Source organism: Henckelia pumila, chromosome 4 (genome assembly GCF_033568475.1).
Source record: "Henckelia pumila isolate YLH828 chromosome 4, ASM3356847v2, whole genome shotgun sequence".
NCBI lineage: Eukaryota > Viridiplantae > Streptophyta > Magnoliopsida > Lamiales > Gesneriaceae > Henckelia > Henckelia pumila.
The window spans coordinates 63,151,686-63,175,622 of record NC_133123.1 but is presented as its reverse complement, the minus strand read 5'-3'; the positions used below and the strand labels follow the sequence as shown (position 1 = coordinate 63,175,622).

The window sequence follows — 23,937 nt, the reverse complement described above, 5'->3', positions numbered from 1 at the left end:
CAAAAATGGAATCCCACAACGTTAGCCCCTTGATTTAATATTTCATTTGACAGCTATTGTTGATACTTAATTGTATTCACGACAAGTTATTTATTACCATTTTTTATATCTAATTATATCTAAAAATACAATTATAAATTTATATATAGATCTTTTTAGGAACCTAATTTTGTAATTCAAATCAAATATCTGGTTCACATGATCATGAGGGGACAGGCAATACATCTTCTATTTAAATGTCATTCTTTTATCTTACTTAAAAAGAAAAAAAAAACATTATTTATAATTCACTATCTTTCGATATATTTTTAAATAAAAATAAGTCGTAATCATCTTTTTTCTAATGTATATCGCATAAGCTCTACGAGAATGTGGTAGCTTGTAAACAATATTTATATTAGATAAATGTATAGAAGATTACAGATAGACTAAAAAAAATACAATTTTTGTGTGATTGACATATTATTTCTAGTTCAAATGAAACCCTAAGGTCTTTCCACTAGAAATTAAAAGCATTCCTTTTATTTTTTTTTCTGGATTATTTAATTATTGTGTCAATATCAAAATATTAGAATTTTGATTGCCGTCATTATAAAACAGTTCCTCGACTTGATTTTTTAAAAAGATGGTTTTATTTTCGTTGATGACGTGTCGAAAAATTGATTGAGTGGAATAGCAGCGGAGCATTGCACAGGTCGCAGATAATAGAAACTGGACAACCCTGCTGCTGAATAAAGCTTCACTGCCCATTTCGCAAAATGGTTCACTTTTTCTGAAATCTCCCCAAAACTTTGTTGCCATCCATGGATTCTTTCTCTCTATTCTGCACCGCCTCTCTCATAGCCGGCGGCTTGTACTGGTTCGTTTGCATTCTCGGCTCGGCGGAGCAGAAAGGCAAGCGGGCGGTGCACCTCTCCGGCGGCTCCATTGCCAAGGAAAAGGTCCAGGACAATTACAAGCAATACTGGTCTTTCTTTCGCCAACCTAAGGAGATCGAGACGGTGGAAAAGGTTCCAGCTTTTGTGGACACCTTCTACAATCTGGTCACGGATATCTACGAATGGGGTTGGGGACAGTCTTTCCACTTTTCGCCTTCGATTCCTGGGAAATCGCACCGCGAAGCCACCCGTGTTCACGAGGAGATGGCGGTGGATCTATTGAATGTCAAGCCCGGGGCCAGGATTCTGGACGCGGGTTGCGGAGTCGGGGGCCCGATGCGTGCGATTGCGAGCCATTCCGGGGCGAATGTTGTGGGTATCACCATAAATGAGTACCAGGTGAAACGGGCCCGGATGCATAACAAAAAGGCCGGGCTTGACAAGCAGTGTGAGGTGGTGTGCGGGAATTTCCTCCAGATGCCGTTCGAGGAAAACAGCTTCGATGGGGCATATTCCATTGAAGCGACGTGTCATGCGCCGAAGCTCGAAGAGGTGTACAGCGAGATCTACAGGGTTTTGAAACCCGGATCCTTGTACGTCTCGTATGAATGGGTTACCACAGAGTTGTACCACGGAGACAACCCGGAACACGTGGAGGTCATCCAAGGGATCGAGAGGGGAGACGCGTTGCCGGGTCTGAGAAATTACAGCGATATAGCCCAAGTGGCGAAAAGGGTGGGTTTCGAAGTGATCAAGGAGAAGGATTTAGCTAAGCCGCCGGCTAATCCATGGTGGACCCGCCTGAAAATGGGTCGGCTTGCGTACTGGAGGAACCACATTCTTGTTACCGTGCTTGCGTGGATAGGGATTGCGCCTAAAGGTGTGGTTGATGTGCACGAGATGCTGTTTGTTACCGCTGATTACCTTACTCGAGGTGGGGAGACTGGGATTTTCACTCCGATGCATATGATTCTCTGCAGAAAGCCCGACACTAAGCCCGGTTCCAGTTCGGATTAGGAGATATTGTCATGTAATTCGACCAAGATTACTCGGCCGGGATCAGACTTCACTTCTTGCTGCTGGTGTTTCTTTTTATATGCCATTACCTTTTAATTATCTTGTTTCTCATGGGACTTCAAATTTAACAGCTTTATGGATTTTTGGAGTAATTTGCTTGCTTTTATAGATAATCAAGTCTGCTTTTATCTGAGTTATTCTCCAAGTTGGAAAATCTTGGATCATGTTATTGCCATTGGATTAATCCTTCATTATCTTCTTTGAGAAAAGTGCTAGGAAATTCATCTGTTTTTAAGCCATTAAGATAGATGCTAAAATCAAGCTTGTATCAATGGGAATCTTGCATCATCTTGACTGATTTTTTTCAATAGCTTTAGCTGTTTCAGATTGTAGTATATTGCTTGCATTCATTTGTTTCTTTGTATTTGTTTGCCTGTTTTTCTTTTCTTAGTTAATATTAGGCACTTGCTTTTGACTGTTTGTAGATTGTCTTTTAGTTTTATACAAGTAAGTCATTGAGTGGACAAGGCATGTGACATAGCTAGCCGAATGACTCAGTATCTTTCAATTACGGGATTCTTGGAGGGCCATTTGTGGTCCTTAATCCTCTGAGTATTTAAGACAGCCTGTAATAAATACCAAGATGATGTGAAACTATTCTTGTTGTCTTGTTCATATGATGCAAGCTGTTATTTGTGTACATTGTCATTTAACGTGATACTCCCACTCAAATTGATGTTTTTAGTCTATCTGTGATAGAGTAAGATTTTTTTTTTAATCAGCTTTTCGCTATTCTAGTTGAAATTCAATGATATTTTTGAATCGCTGGACTTTATCTGGACATTTGAGATATGGGGTGTGTGAATTTTGAACGAAAATTGGTGGTAATATTCATCATTTGTGTTGTCGAATGAGTAATTACGTTGAAGCAAGATTCATTGAATTGTTAGATCGCCTGCTTTAATGGTACATAGATAACTTCTATGAATTTTCAGTCAAGAAAATGAGCTTGTGTCTAAGTTTGAAATAAGTTGGACTAGAGCATGTTCTTGGCTATAATTTGTTTGTTGCTGCATCTTTGTCAAGATTGGTATCATGTGGTATGCTTTTGGTGGTTGATTAATAATACTATTATTAGCAGATCTCTATGCATTTCTTTGTTGTAAAGTTGCAGTATCTGTGTGGATTCGTCGCACAAGCACTAAACATTTATTTGCTTGACCTTTGTGTTTTTTAAGTAAAATATTTGCTTTACCTTTTTAAATATGGTGAAATTGGTGTAGAATGTATCTTGCATCATCATTTGTACTTATCAATAATGTTATAAATCGTGGCACTATTAAAGTAAAGGTGTTCCATGTGTGAGTTGTTTTTCTAATTGTACACACGTTCCATGCCAGTTGTCCAGGACTTTTGTCTTTGGACAAATTTGTTTATTTTTAAGCCATACACAATTTCGTGATACAATCACGTGATCTTCTTTCACGAGTGTGAAAACTTTCGAACACAGTGCAGAAACAATTTGTTTTGGGATGCCATTAATCGGCCATTGATCTGACTCTAATTGTTCCTTCGAGTTTGCGTAGATCGTGATCGCATCCAGGTTCGTTACGATGGTGGCTAGATTCTGTGGGATCGATAGTATATCCGTAGGGCATGTTTTAGCGAAGTGTAGGGAGTAATTTGTGCTACTTGGGGTTCATGCTATTTGGGAGTCAAATCAGTTCAACGATTATTATTATTTTAAACTCAAATCCGAAATCTAGTTTAATGGTAATCAAACAGCTCAAAACTCATTAGTCATTTCAACATGGTAAAGTTCAAGTTTTGAGTTTTTACTTCTTAGGGCAGTTGATATGATCCTTGACATGATTAACAACCAAAATAATGCTGAGTAGTTTATGTTGTTAGACGTTTTTACGTATCTTTATTTGTAAAATGAGTCAATTTTATTCATATTTACTATAAAAAATAGTATTTGACACAAAAAATAATAATTTTTAATGGATAATTTTTTTTTGAGCCAACATGGATAATTCAAATAAGAGATATGTCTCATGAAATTAACTCATTATATTGTTTCGTAAGAATTTTTGTGAATAATGGTAGACAATTCAGGCACTTTGAAGTTTGTAAATTGGAGAGAATCGTTGAAGATCAAGTTGTTGATGAATTCGTGTCTCGTCTAAGATTTAAAAAATTATATTTGGAAGTTCAAATTATTTGACTTCCTTGTCATGTAAATAGTAGTTGTTGATAAGAGTTCCATCGTGTGCGTTTAAGCGTCTTCATTTTTTTTTAAATTTTTTTAACTAATAAGTGTGACGTTGCACGTGTTATATGATATGGAAAGACGAACTTTATAAAGAGTTAATGAAAATTAAATATTTATGTAGGTTTATTTGGGAAAGTAAAATTTTCATTGTCCATTGAAGCTTGAATAAAAAAAACATGGTGTTGATTCTAAATTCTCAATATTAAAAAACATTATTAATTCTTTTCTCGCTTAATTTTCACTTTTGGGTCATGTATATATTGTTATTTTGTTTAACTTTTTTCAGTCTTCTATTAAAATCAACAATCTTTTCATCATCTTGAATATTTGAGAATTGTGATATTTTTGTTTGGAGATGACTGATTTTAATTTTCGTTAAGAGGTTTTGCCGTTTTGTTTGCGCTTATTCTTATATTATCACCAGTTTGTATTTCAATGATGTTATGAGTCTTTGGTTTCTTATTATTTATAATGTTTCTCTTTAATTGTTATGTTTCTCGAAATCATCCCCAATTATTGATAGTGTCGCATTCTTATATGAGACGAAATTGTCTAATTTGAAAAGAAACTTGTGATCTTTTTTTCTTGGGTGATAAAAAAATAATTTTTTGCTCCAGTGTACTTGGTTGCTACAATATAAAATATGTAATTATTGGAAATACTATAAGATAAATATAAAAATATTTGAATGAATATTTTAAATTAACTTATAATAGTGCGTGTCAATGTATTTCTCAATAGAACAACCAATAAATAACACTGCAACCTCTTGAAACAATGTCACTTAGGTCGTTTCACTTTTATCTTGGAAGATTATTGTTATTCGGTACCTGAAAAAATCAATTGTAAGAATGTATACACAATAATTAAATGTTTTTGATTAAGAATATATAGTTTAGCATAGGTGAGTACCTTATGACTATTTTTATATTGATCTTTAACACAATTTGTGCAATTAAATACACCAGGCTTTTTGGTAACATACCTGTAACAATTCCCGCAAGCCTTTTACATGGGGATGATTTATTTTCAATTTACTTGACGCTTTCTTTGATGTAGTAATACTTGTTCTATATGAAGGTTACTAGATAAGTGAACACGTCGTATTATTTTAAAAGCATATTCAATATAAAAGATTTGATTACTTTTAATAGATTTTAAAAATTCACAGCTGTTCAATCCAGAATTTTGTATTCTCTATAAAAGTCTAACATTATTTAAAATAGATTTTTCGAATGTTTTAAAAAGTCAAGTGGTATTGACCTTAACTTTTAAAAATTTTATAAAATTTTATAGGTATTCAAAATTTGAATAGACTTTTAATAACTCTATTGAATTTATTAACATACAAAAATTTAAACATAAAGTAAAACTATAAATAATCAAAAATTTTCTTTGATACAACCCAAAAATTTGGATGGATTTTTAAAACTTATAATTCACGTACAAATTTTCTCTTTTTCTATCTTTATCTCTATCTCTATCTCTATTTCTTTCTCTTTCTCTTTATCTTTCTTTTTCTCTCTTGCGTGTATCTATCCTCTCCTATCTATCTCCCTCTCTCCTACCTTCAAAAATATATTTTTATATTTTCACTATTTAATTATCTTTTATCATTGAATTTTTTTCCTTTTTTGGCCGAACAAGGCACTAGTGTTTTCTTAAGTCACTAATCTTTTACAATAGTTTCAAATCAAAAAAAATATAATAGTTAGTTTTTAAATAAAATTATTACAAAAATTATAAAATTTTGTTAGCACATAAAATTGAAAGCCATAGTAAATTTTTTAATATATAAATTTTTTGTTAACTCTTTGAATGATTTTTTTTTTTCGTTTTCGATTATGTTGTAAACTATCATATTTTATTCAAAAAATATATTTACACAATTGTAAATAATATTTTAAAATATTTTTTTACATGAAGATATATATTATAAATTCAAACATAAGGTTCCTGATTTAATACAATGACATGTTTTAAAATTTTAATAATAATAAAGTATAATTAAATATATAAAGTTCATATAATTCCATTAAATATTTACAAATGTCTACAAAAATCTTGCAAAAAATCTATCAGAGTACATAGAAATATGTTTGTAAATCTGTAAAAGAGTTCATAAAAACCTGTTTGAAAATCTGTGATATCATATGAATGTCAACAAAACACACTGGAAGAAAGAAAGGAGCTAGCTCACAGGATTGGTGAAAGAAACTGGCTTGTTAACTTGCCGCCTCTCCTTGAAAACTTACTAACTCCCTGTCTTAGACCCTAGGAGACCGGCCGGGAGAGCTCACTTGCCCACCTCAAACTTGCCTACCCCACCTCCCGAAGGGAACTCAAACTTAAACAAACGGGAAGGAAGATGGACTCCCACGAGATGGAACTAAGATATGCTCGTAAGCGTACGATTAAGAGATAGGCTGGCTATTTAACTTGTTAATATATCCTGCTGTTAGCTCAGTTAGCTAATCAATTACACAAAAATCTATCTTTTAAAAAAGTCACTAAAAATCATTAAATCTCTGAATTAAATACAACCAAGTTAATTTGCAATAGCTACTTTTGTTGCAAAACTGAAATTTGTTAAACTTAACCCCATCATTACCTGTTGAAAAGTTTTCTTTCCATCCTTCAATTTCATAGGCTTGGTTTTACTCTTTTATCATTTTATCTATCAATAGTTCATTCAAAGTCTTTTGAGTTGTATTACTCTTCAATATGTTAAATTAAAATTTTAGTGCATAAAAGTAGGAGATAATAAAAGTAAGGTAGAATTAACATGTAGAAGAGTTTATAAATTCCATATCGAGTTAAATAAGAAAATTTAGTGAAGTTTTTTTAGGCAAATAAAATTCGAACCAATGATTACAAATCATGCTTCAATTAGGAGAGATAACAAACTTTTTAGAAATAAACATCTCAATGAGACAATTCAATTATATGAAAGATAGGGCATATTATTCAAAAGTATGGGTACTAATATAGACAATTATATATTGAAATTTTTTTTAAGTGAAAGTAAACTAATTTGATTGCATCAAATATTACAACGCTACATCGATACCAAAAGAAAGAAATATATGATAGTTCCATAGTGAGGACTTGACCGACGTAAATTTGGTTAAAATATATTATAGTGGCAAGCGTACCAGGTCAAGTTATAGTAAGTGGACAGAGAGTTCAAGTAACGATCCCACAGAGACTGTAGCTAATTCTCAAGATTTAATTATTTAACTTAATCTAGACAAAATAATAAAAAGGGGTGCGATGAATTAAATAAAAATTTAATTACTAAAAACAATAAGAATTAAAATAGCTTAAAGAATAAATTTAATTAAAATAAGACAACCAAGACACACGAATGTACCAAACAAATTATGCAAACAAGTGACGAATCTAGGATCTAGATTTAATCTTAAATCACGACGAATTATCCTAATTTATTTAACAGTCTATTTAAAGAACAGTTAAACCTATTCAAATATTGACGGATCAATCTTTTATAATTCAAATCAAATTCAAATGCATTTGGAAATTATGAGAATTCAGTTTTCACCTACAACCCCATACTGAAACCGAATACTATTTCTAATTGGTTTAACCATATGTCAATTATTGGAGTAATCAAAATCAATTCCTCCTCTGTCGACTCAGAATCAATTAACAAGCAAGCAAACAATTGATCAGATTATTCACAAGAACAAAATATAAATCCAAAAATCAATAATTTGAAAAAAAATCTAAAAATCTCAAATCAACATCCAAATGTTCGACATAAAATTGTTCGGCCCAATCTCGTTGTCTTGGTTGAAAGGAACTACTCAATAATTGAAAATAATAATTCAAAAATAAAAAAATATGAAGAAAGGAAGAAAAAACTCTGAAGAAGATGGAGCAGATCTCCAATCTCCTAGCCGCCTCTCTCTGCATCTGATTCGATCTCTCCCTTATATGCGTCTAAAAGTTTCTATTTATATGGCTTTAAAAAGCCCACGAATTAAAGCCCATAAAATAAGAAATTTTAATTTCCAAAAATTTAGATTTTTTCGGATTTGCGATCTCTCGCTCGAGCAGATAAAGTTGCGCTCGAGCGAGCACACTTCTGTCCCGATTCTTTTCACGTTCCACCAGGCTCGCTCAAGCGCATAAACATGCGCTCGAGCGAGAGATGATCTGCTCGTGAGAAATTTTCCAACACAGCCTATTGCGCAGATGCGTCATCTTCCCCGCAATTGCGCTTCCCTTGTTCTTCCCAGCTCGCGCAGATGCGCTTTGGTCACCACAGATGCGCCCTTCTTCTCTTTTCTTGGCTTGCGTAGATGTGCTTTGTCTTCCGCAGAAGCGTCTTGTTCCTTTCCTTCTCGGCTCAGATGCGTGCTCCTTCCCACAGAAGCGCAACTCCTCATCCTTATTTCTTAATCCAACATCAATTCTCCTTCATGCTATCAACCCAAGCAGCTGCTCATATCTTCACGTTCTTCATCCATCACAGCTCGTTTTTTCTTCACCAAAAATCCCGAGTTTCCTTCTATTTTTTATAAATTAACCAAGGAGAATGACATGAAGACAACATGCATGAAACAACACAAAATAAACTAAAATACAAAACATATGTATTCAAACTACACTTAAAAATGTCATGAAAATATGCATACAAAATGCACTTATCAACACCCCCATTCTTAACTCTTGCTCGCCCTCGAGCAAGACTAACAATACAATATGCAAACAAAACTGCAAGTAAGAACGATTCATGGAGTGCACAGCCTCAGATAAGTTTAAACACCAAACAAAATCACCTATGCTCTCAATTTTTCATAATACACCATCGGTTTAGCATGAACATGTGTGTGTGCCATGTTATTTCAGTTACATGCAACTTAAAAAGAATCTGTTTCACGACTTCTTAGCGACCTATGACATATCAGTGCAAATTTCACAATCAAGTGTTCATTTCTTCCAACGATCTCTTAACAAAACACACCTCCCTTGAGATAATTAATTGCACACCTCCAGATTTTGCACCCGACAATTTTAAAGCCTCAATAATTACCCGCAAACTTAGCTATAACTGTGATAGGATTTGAATTTCAATCCCCTCGTCTATAGCCCGGATGGAGCATTAACCCAATTGAATCCGCAGATTTAGCCTTGGACGTGATAATTAGGATTTCAATTTCTCGTCCATGACCCAGATGGAGTTGAGTTTTTCAAAACTATTTTTTTTTTCTTTTCAATTTTTTCAAAAATTTTGGTGCGCCCAAGATCATAGGTTCAATGTTAGAGACTTATCAAAATTCACAGAACACAGTTGAGATCCACAAAACACCTATTGCTGTGCAACAATCAAACAGACAGAAACTTGCTCAAATCTTTTGCTACAATTCACTGGTCTAACACAAGTGCTTAAAAATATCCACGGGTAACCTAAAGTTTTTCATAGGGGTGATCATGTTGCGGTTTGGGCGGGTTTTTCATAAAATTCAAACCGAATTGCCATTCATGGTGCGGTTTGAAATATTTATTAAATTGCGATTTTTCTTTTAAAAGTAGATATGTGGTGTCGGGCGGTGTCGCGGTTTTTTCAATAAATAATAATGCCCATCAAGTAGAACAAAATATAAGTTATGAATACAATAAACCAAAATATTTAAGTTGATATAAAAAAATTGAATGAATGTCAAATGTTTTTCAAATAAAACAATATAGTCCAAATTATAAAAAATAAAATAATAATCAAAATTTGAGTCATCTAATCACATAATTCAAAGTAAATGGCTCCACCGAAAATGATATGTAGGTGCATTGCATTATTATTTGATTACTTTCAACTTCCAAGCAATAATAACACCTTCAATATTGAAAAAAACAAATGCTTTAAAAAATATATTGTACTTCCTGGCAAGAAAAATAATAGTAAAAATTGGATAAAAAAAAAACAATATAGTCTAAACAATTTTGTAAAGAAACAAACCTTTTTTAAAAAAATATCGCTTCCATTAATGATTTTTTATCCCATAAACACTTGATCAATCCAATTCTAAAAGATGAGCAAATAATCATTAGTCAATCAAAAAAATACTTGAACACAAACTAAGAATATAAAAAATATAATAACAAAGATGTTACCTTTATCTAGTTCTTCAAATTTTTCAATATCCTCCATCGGTGTGAAAAGGTCCATTGAGGCAGATGTAACATGTAACCATTCTTGAGTGCATATAAGGGCCTCTACCATTTTGGGAGATAAAGAGCTTCTAAATGGATCGATCACACGACCACTTGTACTGAAAGCAGATTCTGAAGCAATTGTAGATACTGAAATAGCTAGCACATCTCTTGTAATGTTGGAAAGAATAGGATACTTTGGAGCATTCACTTTTCACCAGTTTAATATATCAAAATCATTGCTATACTTTTCACAACCATCAAGTAAATATCTTGATATTTCAGATTTATTCTCAAGATATTGCTCTTCTTCCAAATGCTTAGCAAATTGAGATTCTAGCAGTTTACTTGGGTCATCTTCTTCACCCACAAACATATAACTATAGCCTTGAGAATGTTCTTGCATATCAGGTTGTTGAAAATTTGAATTTGTGTATTGCTTATACAACAAATTCAACATTTCTTCTACTTTGTCGGTCATTCTTTTACCAAAGAAAACATCATCTTCGTAAATTGTTTTCATGACAAAATTTACACACTTTAAATTGTATCTCGGGTCTAAAACAATAGCAACAAATAATAACCAATTGATGTTGTCAAATTTTCCCCAATATTTATTTAACTTCTCTTTCATTCTTATACTCATAGAAGTCATATGACAATCTCCCTTACTAATCATTGTAGACAAACCAATATGCACAGTTGCAAGCTCACGAAAGAAGACATTTGACGTGACATATGATGAACCAGAAAACTTTAAAGTCACTTGATAGAAAATTTTCAGAAGCTTGACAAAATTTCTAGAGTAAATCCAATCTATCTCCATCGGAGGCCCAATTATTTTACTCCCTGACACTTTTCTCTTTTTCCCATCCAAACTTGCAACTTGATTCACTTCATAACAATCAAAGTAGTCCATGTATTTTTGTTCTTCATCCCCTAATCTATCAAAATATTTCTCAAACTTCTCAGCAGCTTCAAGCATCATATATGTTGAATTCCACCGTGGTTCAATATCTAGACAAACAAGACTCCTTGAATCAATATGTTCTTTCTCTACACACTTCTTGAAGGCCTTTAGCCTAGCCAGAGAAGACCTTACATTTTTTACGGCATTTCTAACCCGCATTATGACCTCATTTTGCTCTTCTAGTGTCTTTAACAATCAAATTAACAATATGAGAACAACACCTTATATGCATGTAATCATTATTCAAGATAGCATTTTTGCACTTGAATTTTTTTTTTTCAACTGATTTATTGCTCTATCATTAGAGGTAGCATTATCCATTGTAATTATGAAAATTTTATCAATACCCCAATGAATCAAACATTCTTCTATCTGTCTGGCAATTGTTTCTCCTCTATGATCCTCAACAATGCAAAAGTTTATGATTCTGTTTTCCAATTTCCAATCACCAGATATCCAATGTGCAGTAAGACACATATAATTCAAGTTCTGTATCAAAGTCCAAGTATCAGTAGTTAGGCATATTCTTTGAGTTTTCAAAATCCTTTTAAATTTATTTTTCTCATCGAGAAAAATTTTCATGCAGTCTCTAGCAACAATATGCCTAGAAGGCAATTCAAATGTCGGCTCCATAATTCGACAAAAAGATTTAAATCCTTCACCCTCCACAATTCTAAATGGTAAACCATCGATGATCACCATTTTTGCAAGACCTTCCCTCAGTTCTTCAATATTTAGAGCTTTTACCTTCATATTAGAATTTTCACTCATGTTTTTATAATCAAGCATCGTTTTTTGTGACTTATCCAACCTGTATGGATACTTCTTACATAAAGACTCTAAATGTGCCCACAAACTGGTAGTTCCATTAAGCTTGGGATGAGCAGCATAGCTTGTGCCACTGTAATTACATGCTGCTCTAGGTAGATTACTACCTTCCAATCTAGTAAAATGACCCCATATTTCAGATACACTCTTTGAGCCTTCTTTCTTATTTATATCAGTTGCTTTAGTTTTTTGTCTTTTCACAGGTGGTTTCCTAGGCAGGTTGCTATCAACATCTTTCGCAGCACACAAATTCTGTTGAGGAATTTCACCTGATTCAATATTTTGAGCTTGTTCTTGTTCCTTATTGGGTGTTGTTTCCATTTGAATTTTCATGGCATAATCTTCATTAGCATCCCCCATCTTCTCATGTTGAACATGAAAAAGAACATTAAAAGATACATATTAAATCAAAATTTCACCATACTGTAGAAAATCAAATGTATCTCAAACATAGAAACAAAAAAAAGATTAAAATGGATTCACGATTCTCAGTATAAAATCTTCTCAATAAATAAATGAGTTAATATTTACCAATAATCAAAATTTGTTGTAAATTTTCCTGTGCACAATTATTCCATTAGCTTGAAAATCTTATTAAAATTTAGGTTATCTAAAGATCAACTAAATTATGAATGATCGAATCAAATTAAATATAGCTTAAATGGTCAAAGCTTCCGACCTACCGTCTTTCAAAAACATACAAATCGCAAACCGTATTTGTGGGTAGGATCATGTAAACCTAATCAACTAATTAATACAATACATCGACTTACCTCTTGCTCAATATACTCAAAGTCTTGAACAAATTTTTCAATAGAAGAGATGCTAAATGTTGAGGATTAAAAAAAATTTGAGACAAGAAAATAAATTAATTACTTTGACGGCTGATGAAGGAATATGTCAATACTCAATAGGGTGAAATTAGGTTATATTTTAGAAGTTAATTTAGGTTATAAATATTTATTTTAAATGGATATAAAGATTTTAAAAAGCAAGAATGACTTGTATTTTGTATTCAATTTTCCGTAAATCTTAATTTAATTTTAATTAAACTCATGATCATATATAATTTAAAGACTAATTATTTAATTATGTGGTGCGGTATTTAATTATATGGTGCGGCCGATGCGGGTTTTCAATAAAATTACCACCACACCATATTATGCGGTGCGGTTTGACCATTTTTTTCCAACCACAGTTTCGACCATAAAATTGAATATGGCGGTGTGGTGCGATTCAATTCGGTCGTTTAGACGGTTTTTGATTAAATTTGATCAGCCCTAGACTTTTTCATGTCAAATCAAGAGCAAAACTTAAATTTTTTTTTCACAAAATTCATAACTTCATATCATCATTGGCTCACATTCATCATCCTACTCAACACATATGCAAACAATTACTAAAACAAACTAGACACAACAACCACGAAACGAACTAAAAATGCAAACAAACAAAATCATTACGAATGCAACACAAACACTACAATAAAATAAACTAGACTACCCTCCCCCCATACTTATCCAAATCATTGCCCTCAATGCTTTAGAAATAATGAACATAATGAAAAAACAAATACACAAATGCAAGACGAAAAAAAAACACAATGAACACAAAAATAACACTCCACTGGTCTAAGATTCGTCCTCTTCCTCCACCTGTAAAACTCCAACAACAACTTGTCTTAACGGGGCAACCTATTGAACATGGAAAGCGACGGGTAAGGCGGTGGATTAGCAAAAGATAATAAAAAGAAAAATAACAATAAAAAAATAATAAAAAGAGAACACTGGGTTGTCTCCCAGTCAACGCTAAATTTATAGTCTATAGCCCGACTATATAGTAGCAACCATAAAAGAGCGGCTGTCGCCCATAGTAAGAATCATACGACTCTACGTATGTGTCTTGATTTTCTACGCCCTCAAGCTTGGCGTGATATTGACTTTGTAAGCTCGTCGGTCCAGTAATACTCTTCATGAACTAATTATTTTGGAAGGAGATTTGAAATTCAGGGTGAAGCTCACAGAGGATGGAATACTGTGGAGTTGGCGTCAATGAAAAGAATGGATCTTCAAGTGGTGTACATGTAAAGACCATTGACGATGTCAAATCTTTTGCCTTGTATATTTCTTCCTCCTCCACTGTCACTTTCGGCTCCTCGTCGCATGAAGATTCTTCAAAAAATATTTCCTCATGATCTAGCACAATTACTTCATTATCTTGGCAGATCTCAGAAAATGGTTCTATAAAATGTTCAATCTGTTCATTCAAGAAACTCAAAGAGTTGATGCGGATTTCTAAGAACTTATTTGTCTCTTCCTGTTTTCTCACAATGTTCTCCAACTGAGCCACATGATCTTCAAAATGTCCTATACACTCTTCTTGATTCTTAGGTGATTGGTTCGCAAAATGTGTGGAGTTGAATTCTGGATGATACTAGTGACTCCAACCCTGCAATGAAGGATCACAATTCCAATGGTAGTCAAAATCTGCCATATAATTTAACAAGTGCATAGCACTGTTATAATCTCTTCTGAACAAGTAACTGCCAGTTGCCAAAGCTCCATAATCTACCCAACTTCTTGTTGTTTCATCCAAACCACCATAAAAAATTTGAACTAGAGTGTAGTTCGAAAAATCATGATATCGACAATTGTTTTCCAAATAATTGAACCTCCTCCAAGCAGCGTATAATGGCTCTAAGTATCGTTGGCCACATGTCGATGATTCATCTCCAAGTACCTCACAAGTAAGAAACAATAAAATTAAAATTTAAACAAAGACAAGGAAAAAAAATATCTAGTCTCAAACAAATAATCTATCCTAATATAAACTAAACAGTCCCCGAAAACGATGCCAAAAATTTGACCGGCTTAAATTCGATTTAAATAAATTATACTGGCAAGCGTACTAGGTCAAGTTATAGTAATTGGACAGAGAGTCCAAGTATCGATCCCACAAAGACTGTAGTTAATTCTCAAGATTTAATTATTTAACTTAATCTAGACAAAATAATAAAAAAGGGTGCGATGAATTAAATAAAATTTAATTACTAAAAACAATAAGAATTAAAATAACTTAAAGAATAAATTTAATTAAAATAAGACAACCAAGACACACAAAGGTACCAAACAAATTATGCAAACAAGTGGCAAATAGGATCCATATTTAATCTTAAATCACAGCGAATTCTCATAATTTATTTTACAGTCTATTTCTAGAACATTTAAACCTATTCAAATATTGACGGATCAATCTTTCATAATTCAAATCAAATTCAAATTTATTTGGGAATTATGAGAATTCAGTTTTCACCTACAACCGCATACTGAAACCGAATTTTATTTCTAGTCGGTTTAACCATATGTCAATTATTGAAGTGATCAAAATCAATTCCTCCTATGGCGACTCAGAATCAATTAACAAGCAAGCAAACAATTGATCAGATTATTCACAAGAACAATATATAAATCCAAAAATCAATAATTTGAAGAAAAATCTAAAAATCCCAAATCAACATCCACATGTTTGAAAAAAAAATTGTTCGGTCCAATCTCGTCGTCTTGGTTGAAAGTAACTACTCAATAATTGAAAATAATAATTCAAAAATAAAAAAAAATAAGAAGAAAGGAAAAAAAATCTCTAAAGAAGATGGAGCAGATCTCCAATCTCCAAGCCTCCGCCTAGCCGTCTCTCTCCGCGTCTGATTCGATCTCTCCCTTCTATGCATCTAAAAGTTTTTATTTATATGGATTTTAAAAGCCCACGAATTAAAGCCCGTAAAATAAGAAATTTTAATTTCGGAAAATTCAGATTTTTCCGGATTCGCGATCTCTCGCTCGAGCGCATAAAGTTGCGCTCGAGCGAGCACACTTCTATCTCGATTCTTTTCGCATTCCTCCAGGCTCGCTCGAGCGCATAAACATGCGCTTGATCAAGAGATGGTCTGCTAGTGAGAAATTTTCCAACACAGCCTATTGCACAGATGCGTCATCTTCCCCGCAATTGCGCTTCCCTTGTTCTTCCCAGCTCGCGCAGATGCTCTTTGGTCACCGCAGATGCGCCCTTATTCTCTTTTCTTGGCTTGTGCAGATGCGCTTTGTCTTTTGCAGAAGCGTCTTGTTCCTTTCCTTCTCGGCGCAGATGCGTGCTCCTTCCCGTAGAAGCGCAGCTCCTCATCCTTGTTTCTTAATCCACCATCGATTCTCCTTCATGCTATCAACCTGAGCAGCTACTCATATCTTCACGTTCTTCATCCATCGCAGCTCGTTTCTTCTTCACCAAAAATCCCGAGTTACCTTCTACTTTCTATAAATTAACCAAGGAGAATTACATGAAGACAACATGCACGAAACAACACAAAATAAACTAAAATACATAACATATGTATTCAAAATACACTTAAAAATGTCATGAAAATATGCATACAAAATGCACTTATCAGGACTCTACAATATTCGACAATCTAACCCAAATACGAAACATCCATAAGAGAGAAGTTAACAACATCAATTACCACGTTTGCATCTGACTCTAGAATCAAATTTGAGAGTTGTATATCCTTCAACCAACTAAGCGCCTCTCGAATGCTAACTGCTTATAATATTGTTAGAGAGAAAGAACCTAACCTGCTACCATACATTGAATCGATAACAGAGCCATGGGAATCTCATATTGTACAACCATACATATCTCATTCGTAGAGGTTGCTGAAAAACTCATGTGCTCACATTGCATTTAAGAATAAGATTTGATGGTTTCCTCTTGGCTTCATTACCTTGATAGAAGAAGAGATATGGACATGTTTGAGTGCTCAACTTGAGTTATCTGCCATTGTGAGAGTACATCCAATTGCTATTTGTTATCCCTAAAATTCATAGTGAATAGTGATCTTTCCTCTAGTGATGTTTTCATCGATGGGACACTCGATTCCAATGTTTCTTATTTTTCTATTGTTGTTGCTGGGGAAACACGTGGTGAGAATTATAACACATATGATCAACAGATACATTCTTACAAATATGCAACCTTAGCCTCTAGTTGTAGGATACTGATTTATCTTTTTTAGAAGCTGAGCATACGGGTTAACTTTTAATATATCCATCAAGGGATAATGCCTTAAAATATACCTATTTTTTCAGTGATTTCCCATTTATGTCTCTAAAATATTTTATGTGTCATTTATATACCTCATTCGCGCATTTTGTTTTCCAAAAAACGTCCCTACCGTTAAATAATCTATTAAGATTTAACGGGACACTCATGTGACCTCTGGAGAGCCCTTCTTTCCACGTTACAAAACTTAATGAAAGGAATTAATTATTTCTTGATATCTTTTCATGTTTTGAAATATTATAATAATGTGTTTTGTCTTTCTAGGATTGATTGTTAATATTGTGTTTTTTATCTATATGTTTGATATATTTTAAACTAGGAATTGTTTTGATTTGAATTGAGATAATATAATATTCCTAGATTTAAAATATGGTTGATTGGGTTAATTATATTAGGAGATATTATCACTTATTCAAGTTTTATATCTATCTCCTAATTTAAATTGCTTACCTTTTCTATGCAGATTTCTCACGCTAAAAAGTAAGCAGATCGAGAAGCAGATTGGCATGCAGAACGTCCTGTGCAGAATACAGAGCGAGAAAAGAGAGAGTGCACAAGAGAGAACTTACACGTAGAAAATTCAGAGACGCATTCACGAGAAATCAAGAGCTCTGAATTACAGAAGAAGATTGGAGATTTCACAGTCGTGGTTGCTGTGTTTCTGTATTGCCGTGAAGCTTTTTGAGAACACTTGAAGATTACACTTGCAAGAGTGTTGGTCGAAAGACCTTTTGTGGTTCTCAGATTTTGGCAATCAGGATCAACTCCTTTTGGTTTTATTGTTCTGCTTTTTGTGATTTCCGTTGATGTCTTGAAGGTTTGAGAGCATTGAATATTGGTGATCGAAGACGTGTTGCTCTCGTATTTTGGCATCAAGGATCAACTCCTTTCTTGGGTTTTCTTGTTCTACTTTCAGTAATTTTAAGGGAGTTGTTTTTATTCTTTATTTTCTCACATATTTTGAGAAAATTGATTTTTACAATAATTCACTAGTTTTAAGGTTTTGTAAACTCTGATTATTTTTTCTAGTGAAATTTTTTCCCTGAGGCGTTGCAAGAGTATTTTATACTCTTGCTTAAATATTTGAGTCTGATTATTTCGTTGTTTATTTATTTTATTCATGCTTTCATAAAATATGATGCATGTTATTGAAGATGTTGTCAACACTTAGTGACAACATCTGAATCTGTTTATATGTGCAACCTTTTATTACTTTAGTACTTGTGCATATTTACTCTTGAGTATTTTTATTGTTGGTTTGCTGTTACTATTCACTTTTTAATATTTTCGCTGCATGTTTTGTAGGATGTTTTCAACATCTAGTGACAACATCTGATTCTGATAATTTTTATGTACCCTGATATTCCTTACAAGTGGTATCAGAGCCTACTCTTGATACACTAAGAGTTGATTCTGGATTATTTTTTCAGGAATATTATGGATTCAACAACAGCAAAATCATTCTTCAAACCTCAAGAAGTCTTTGAATCGGATTTGGGAGATGACTCCATCTCACTCATCACAAAGAAGTTTGATGATTATCTGAAGAAGATGAGGGAGGCAAAGAAGATCGATCAGAAACTCAAAGCTCCACTTTTTCTGGCTGCTAATAAACCTCTGAAAATTGGCGGGCCTGATCAATCATCAAGGAAGTTTCCTGAATCCCAAAATCCTTGAATTATGCTGGAAGGAAATAAAAAGCCTACTGCAAAGAAGATTGACATGGTGCAATGTCATGAATTTCAAGGCTATGGTCATTATGTCTATGAATGTGCAAATAGGCTTTGAAAAGTGATGAACACATCTTTGAATGATGGGAAATCTGAAGAAGATGAAGAACAGACTGGAGAAGAAAGTCACATAGCCCTGACAGCATTGATGGAAAGAAAGAAGTAGTTCAAGTCAATCCTTTAGGTGTTGTCGAAGGTGTTGCCACACCTGGCCACAACATCTCCCAAAGATCAGCATGTTTAAATTCTTCTATTTCTGATAATGTGAGTAATTCTGATGTAGGTGATGAAATAATGTCTCTGGAAGATGTGCGAATGCAATATGAAGAGCTATATGCTGACTGGGTTGAAAGAAACAAAATGAACACTATTCTTTCAATGGAAAATACTGACTTGAAGGTTGTTGTGTCGAGACTTGAAGTGATGCTGAGTCAAAAGGATTTGGAACTGTGTTAGGTGAAGGAAGATCTTGGGAAAGCTAAGGCCACACTGGCCAAATTCAACTCAAGCACAACCAAGTTTGATTCTTTGCTCATGATGGGAAGAGATGGTAAGGCAGGTTTAGGTTTTGAGAACAACAAATTTGAAGTTGGTGAATCGTCAAAAGCTCCTGTGTTTGTCAAAGAAATTTGCTGTACAGGAAGCTCACCCAAAAAGATCACACCAACCGAACTACCAAAACGAATGCCACAACCTACTGTTCCGAAAAAATCTGTAAGAAAACGTAAGTTTTTCTAACTACTGTCATAGACCTGGTCATATCAAACCATACTGTTTTAAGTTGCAGGAAGACTACAGACAGAGGTCTGCATCTAAGGTGTTGCCCAATATCTCACACAACATCCCTAAGAACATATCTACAGTAAGAAAGGTTTGGATACCAAAAGCTGATATTCACTGTTATATGATTTATACTGCTTTAAAAACTAATGTTTCAGGTGTTTGGTACTTTGATAGTGAAAGTTCACGTCATATGACAAGTTCAATACAATTTCTCATAGATTATGTTGAACTGAAAAGTGGGAAAGTGACTTATGAAGGAGGTTCAAAGGAAAATATCGTAGGAAAAGGCACACTGGATGTTGCTGGTTTGCTTAAACTTCCCAATGTGCTACATGTTGAAAGAATAACTGCAAATTTAATAAGCATTAGCCAACTTTGTGGTGATAATTTGCTTGTGCAGTTTGATAAGAAATCATGAAAAGTTTTTGATAATTCTAACATGTGTGTGATGACAGGTATGAGGTCATCTGATAATCGCTACCAAATTTGAGAAGAGATGGCTTGTAGGCATACAAATGTGGATGTATTTAACCTTTGGCGTCAAAAGTTGGGACATGCAAACTTCAAGACTTTGAAGAACTTAAGTAAGCTTGATGTTGTTAGAGGTATGCCTAATTTAAAATATGGAATTCCATTTGTTTGTGAGGCATGCCAAAAAAAAGCAGACCAGGGTGTCACACCAGATGTTGCCAATATCTGAGACAACACTTTGTCTTCAGCTTGTACATATGGACTCGATGGGTCCAATGGATGTGGAAAGATGTGGAGGTAAGAAATATTCTTTTGTTTATGTAGATGATTTTTCAATATACTTGGGTAATATTTGTGAGAGAAAAATCAGATATATTTGATGCTTTTATGAATTTGCTCATAAGGATTGTGAATTTTCACAACTTGAAGGTGACCAGAATTCGCACTGATTATGGTAAGGAGTTTGAAACTCTTCTTTTGAGAACTTATGTGGTAAGAAAGGTATTTATCATGAATTTGCTTCTCCTAAAACTCCGCAACAGAATGAAATTATTGAAAGGGATAATAGAACTTTGCAAGAAATGGCTAGGGTGATGTTGGATTCTAAAACACTTTCAAAACATTTTTTTCGGCAGAAACCTTAAACACAACATGCCACACTTCAAATTGAGTATACTTGAGGAATGGTTCTACTATGACTTCTTATTAAATTCTCATGGGAAAGATGCCGAACCTTAAGTACTTTCATGTTTTTGGCTGTGTATGTTACGTTTTGAATGATATTGATCATTTTGCAAAGTTTGATGCTAAAAGTGACAAGTGTTTGTTCTTAGGTTATTCTTTGGATATTCAAGCTTACTTGATGTTTACCTTTAGAACTCGAACAATTTTTGAGTCTATTAATGTTGTTTTTGATGATTTTGCAGATCTAAAGAAGAAAACTACTGAGGATGAAGTTTATGACCTGCTTGAAAATTCTGAAAATTTAGATGTTGTCCAAGGTGTTACAACACCTGTGACAACACCTCCTACAGAATCTCTAAAAACAAAAGTTGAATAGTCCACTGATGATAATGAGGATGAGGACAATGAAGTAAATGAAGTTGGTAGAATGTACCTAGTAAAATTCAGAAGAACCATACAACCTCACAGGTCATTGGAGATGTGCATGGAGATATGCAAACCCGAAGGAAAGAAAAGGTGGATTATCGGAAGATGGTTGGACTAATTTGCATGAGCTCCACGTTCTCACAGGTAAGATTTTAGTGCTTTGTCTCAAACATTGAACCCAAAAATGTAGTAGAAGCTTTGAAAGATGAATTTTGGGTCAATGATATGCATGAAGAGCTAGAACAGTGTGTTAGAAACGATGTTTTGTACTTAGTACCTTGTCCTTATCATGGTTATGTAATAGGAACAAAATGAATTTTCAAAAATAAGAATGATGAATCGGGAAACATTGTGAGAAACAAAGCAAGGTTGGTAACTCAAGGGTATACACAGGTTGAGGGGTCGATTTTGGTGAAACCTTTGCTCCTGTAAGCCCGCATTGAGTTTGTCCGACTTTTTCTTGCTATTTCATGTCATATGAGAATGAAACTTTTTTCTAATGAATGTAAAGAGTAAATTTTTAATGATATTTTGAATGAAGAGGTGTATGTGAGACAACCCAAGGGGTTTGAGAATCCACAACACCTATATCATGTCTATAAGTTGAAAAAAGCTTTGTATGGATTGAATCAAGCACCTCGTGCTTGGTATGAAAGATTAACAGAGTACTTTCTCGATCTTAGATTCAAAAGAGGTGAGGTTGATAAGACTTTGTTTGTGCAAAAGTCTCAAGGTAATATTCTTATTTGCCAAGTTTATGTAGATGACATAATCTTTTGTGCTTCATGTGAAAAACTTGTTGATGAATTTGTGAAGTGCATGTCTTCTACTTTTGAGATGAGTATGGTTGGTAAGTTGAGTTATTTATTGGGATTGCAAATGAAACAAATGCATGATGACATCTTTTTGTGTCAAATCAAGTATGTTAGAAATCTTGTGAAAAAGTATTTAAATGAAAATCGTAAACACATACGTACACCTATGGGGTCTAGTGAGAAACTGTGAAGGGAAGATGTTGCCGAAGGTGTTGACAACACCCTCTACAAAAGCATGATTGGAAGTCTCTTGTTTTGTTCTTGAGCTAATAGGCCAGATACCATGTTTAGTTGTATGTTTGTGTACTGTGATAATTCAAGAGCTATTGATATAAACAAAAATCCGGTACAACACTCTAACCAAACACATAGACATTCGATATCACTTCATTAGATATTTGGTCGAGAAAGACATGATCTGTATGGATTTTATTGGAACCAATAATCAATTAGCAGATATATTCACTAAAGCATTGGATTTCGAGAGATTTTTCAATTTAAGGAAGTCTCTCAGCATGTGTGCATTATAAACAGACATAGATATTGTCTTGAGTGTTGCCAGCACCTGAGAACAACACCTAACATGCATGTGCATCTTTAGGATCCTTAGGCGTGTTGCATTCTTGCATTCATTCTGTTTTGTGAAGTGTTTGATATTATGTAACCATCAAACATCTTACACTCAGGTTTATATGCAAAATTGTTTTTACAACCCAATAGTTGTTATGTGACGCCTAGAATTTCTTAATTTAAGTTTCATGCCTAAATCAGTCTTTAATATTTATGATTTTAATTATTTTAATTTTCTGTGTTAATTGGATAAATAATATATTTTTATCACGCATTAGAATTTATTATTTTTTTAACTTTTGCTAAAAAATAGCATTTTAATTCCCGGGCTAGTAAAATAAAATTTAATATTTTAAGTTAGGATTTTTTTTAAGCTTGTTTTGTTTAGTGCGACTTAATTTGTGTCTTAATTGTTATTATAGGGTAGCACTTTTTCATGAAGTTCTTAACACTCTCATTTTTCTAGAGTTATACCTACACTTATGCACTCGGACCCAAAAGTTATACCCTAGCCTCCTACGCTTTACACTTCATTTTCACCAGAAGTTCACGCACACACTCACACACACAAGAACTTCACGATTTTTCCCCTGTTTTTCCCATGGAGGCATCGGCTTCACTCTCCATCTTCTCTTAGCATCTCCATCTTCAATTCTTCTCCGATGGATCGCTCATAGCTAGCTGGACGAGCTGGTTCACCCCTCTTGGAGCTCGGTTTTAGCTCATATTAGCTTCTAGCAGCTCACGCCCTAGCTCTTTAAGCTCCCCTCTGTCCCTTTGCATTTTGTAGCTAGGCAAGGATATTGCCTTCATTCTTTACTATGTGGATTATATTAGTTTGTGTGTTGCATTTTTCATGAAGTTTCGAAATTCATTCTTGTTTTTTTTCCCTGATTCGAGAATGTCTGCTCTACGATATTTTTTTTACTTTTCCAGAAAATCGTGCATATTTTCTTGGCTCGGATTGTTGCTGTGATTTTCAAATTTATGTGTTGCACTTGATTGGTAGTTGTTCATAAGCATGTAGTTCGATTATTTTGCGGCTTTTCTTCACACATGTGTTCGAATTCTTGGTTCATATTTTTCACAGGGCTTGGTTCGATCTTTCCCAGCTTTCCCTTTGGTTTGTGGTGTTCAAAGTTTTTTGATTTTATTTGTAACATTGTGTTCAAACCATTTCCAGACTTTAGACCTCATGATATGT

General features: G+C 33.9%; 1 protein-coding gene across 1 annotated transcript; it reads left to right on the top strand.

The window, feature by feature from the left end:
• Window positions 1-745: 745 nt before the first annotated feature.
• LOC140864097 (24-methylenesterol C-methyltransferase 2-like) lies at window positions 746-2,085 on the top strand. The gene has a single exon (XM_073268021.1). It carries the CDS (start codon window positions 804-806, stop codon window positions 1,893-1,895), a length of 1,092 nt encoding a protein of 363 aa, XP_073124122.1. The 5' UTR covers window positions 746-803; the 3' UTR covers window positions 1,896-2,085.
• Window positions 2,086-23,937: the final 21,852 nt, after the last annotated feature.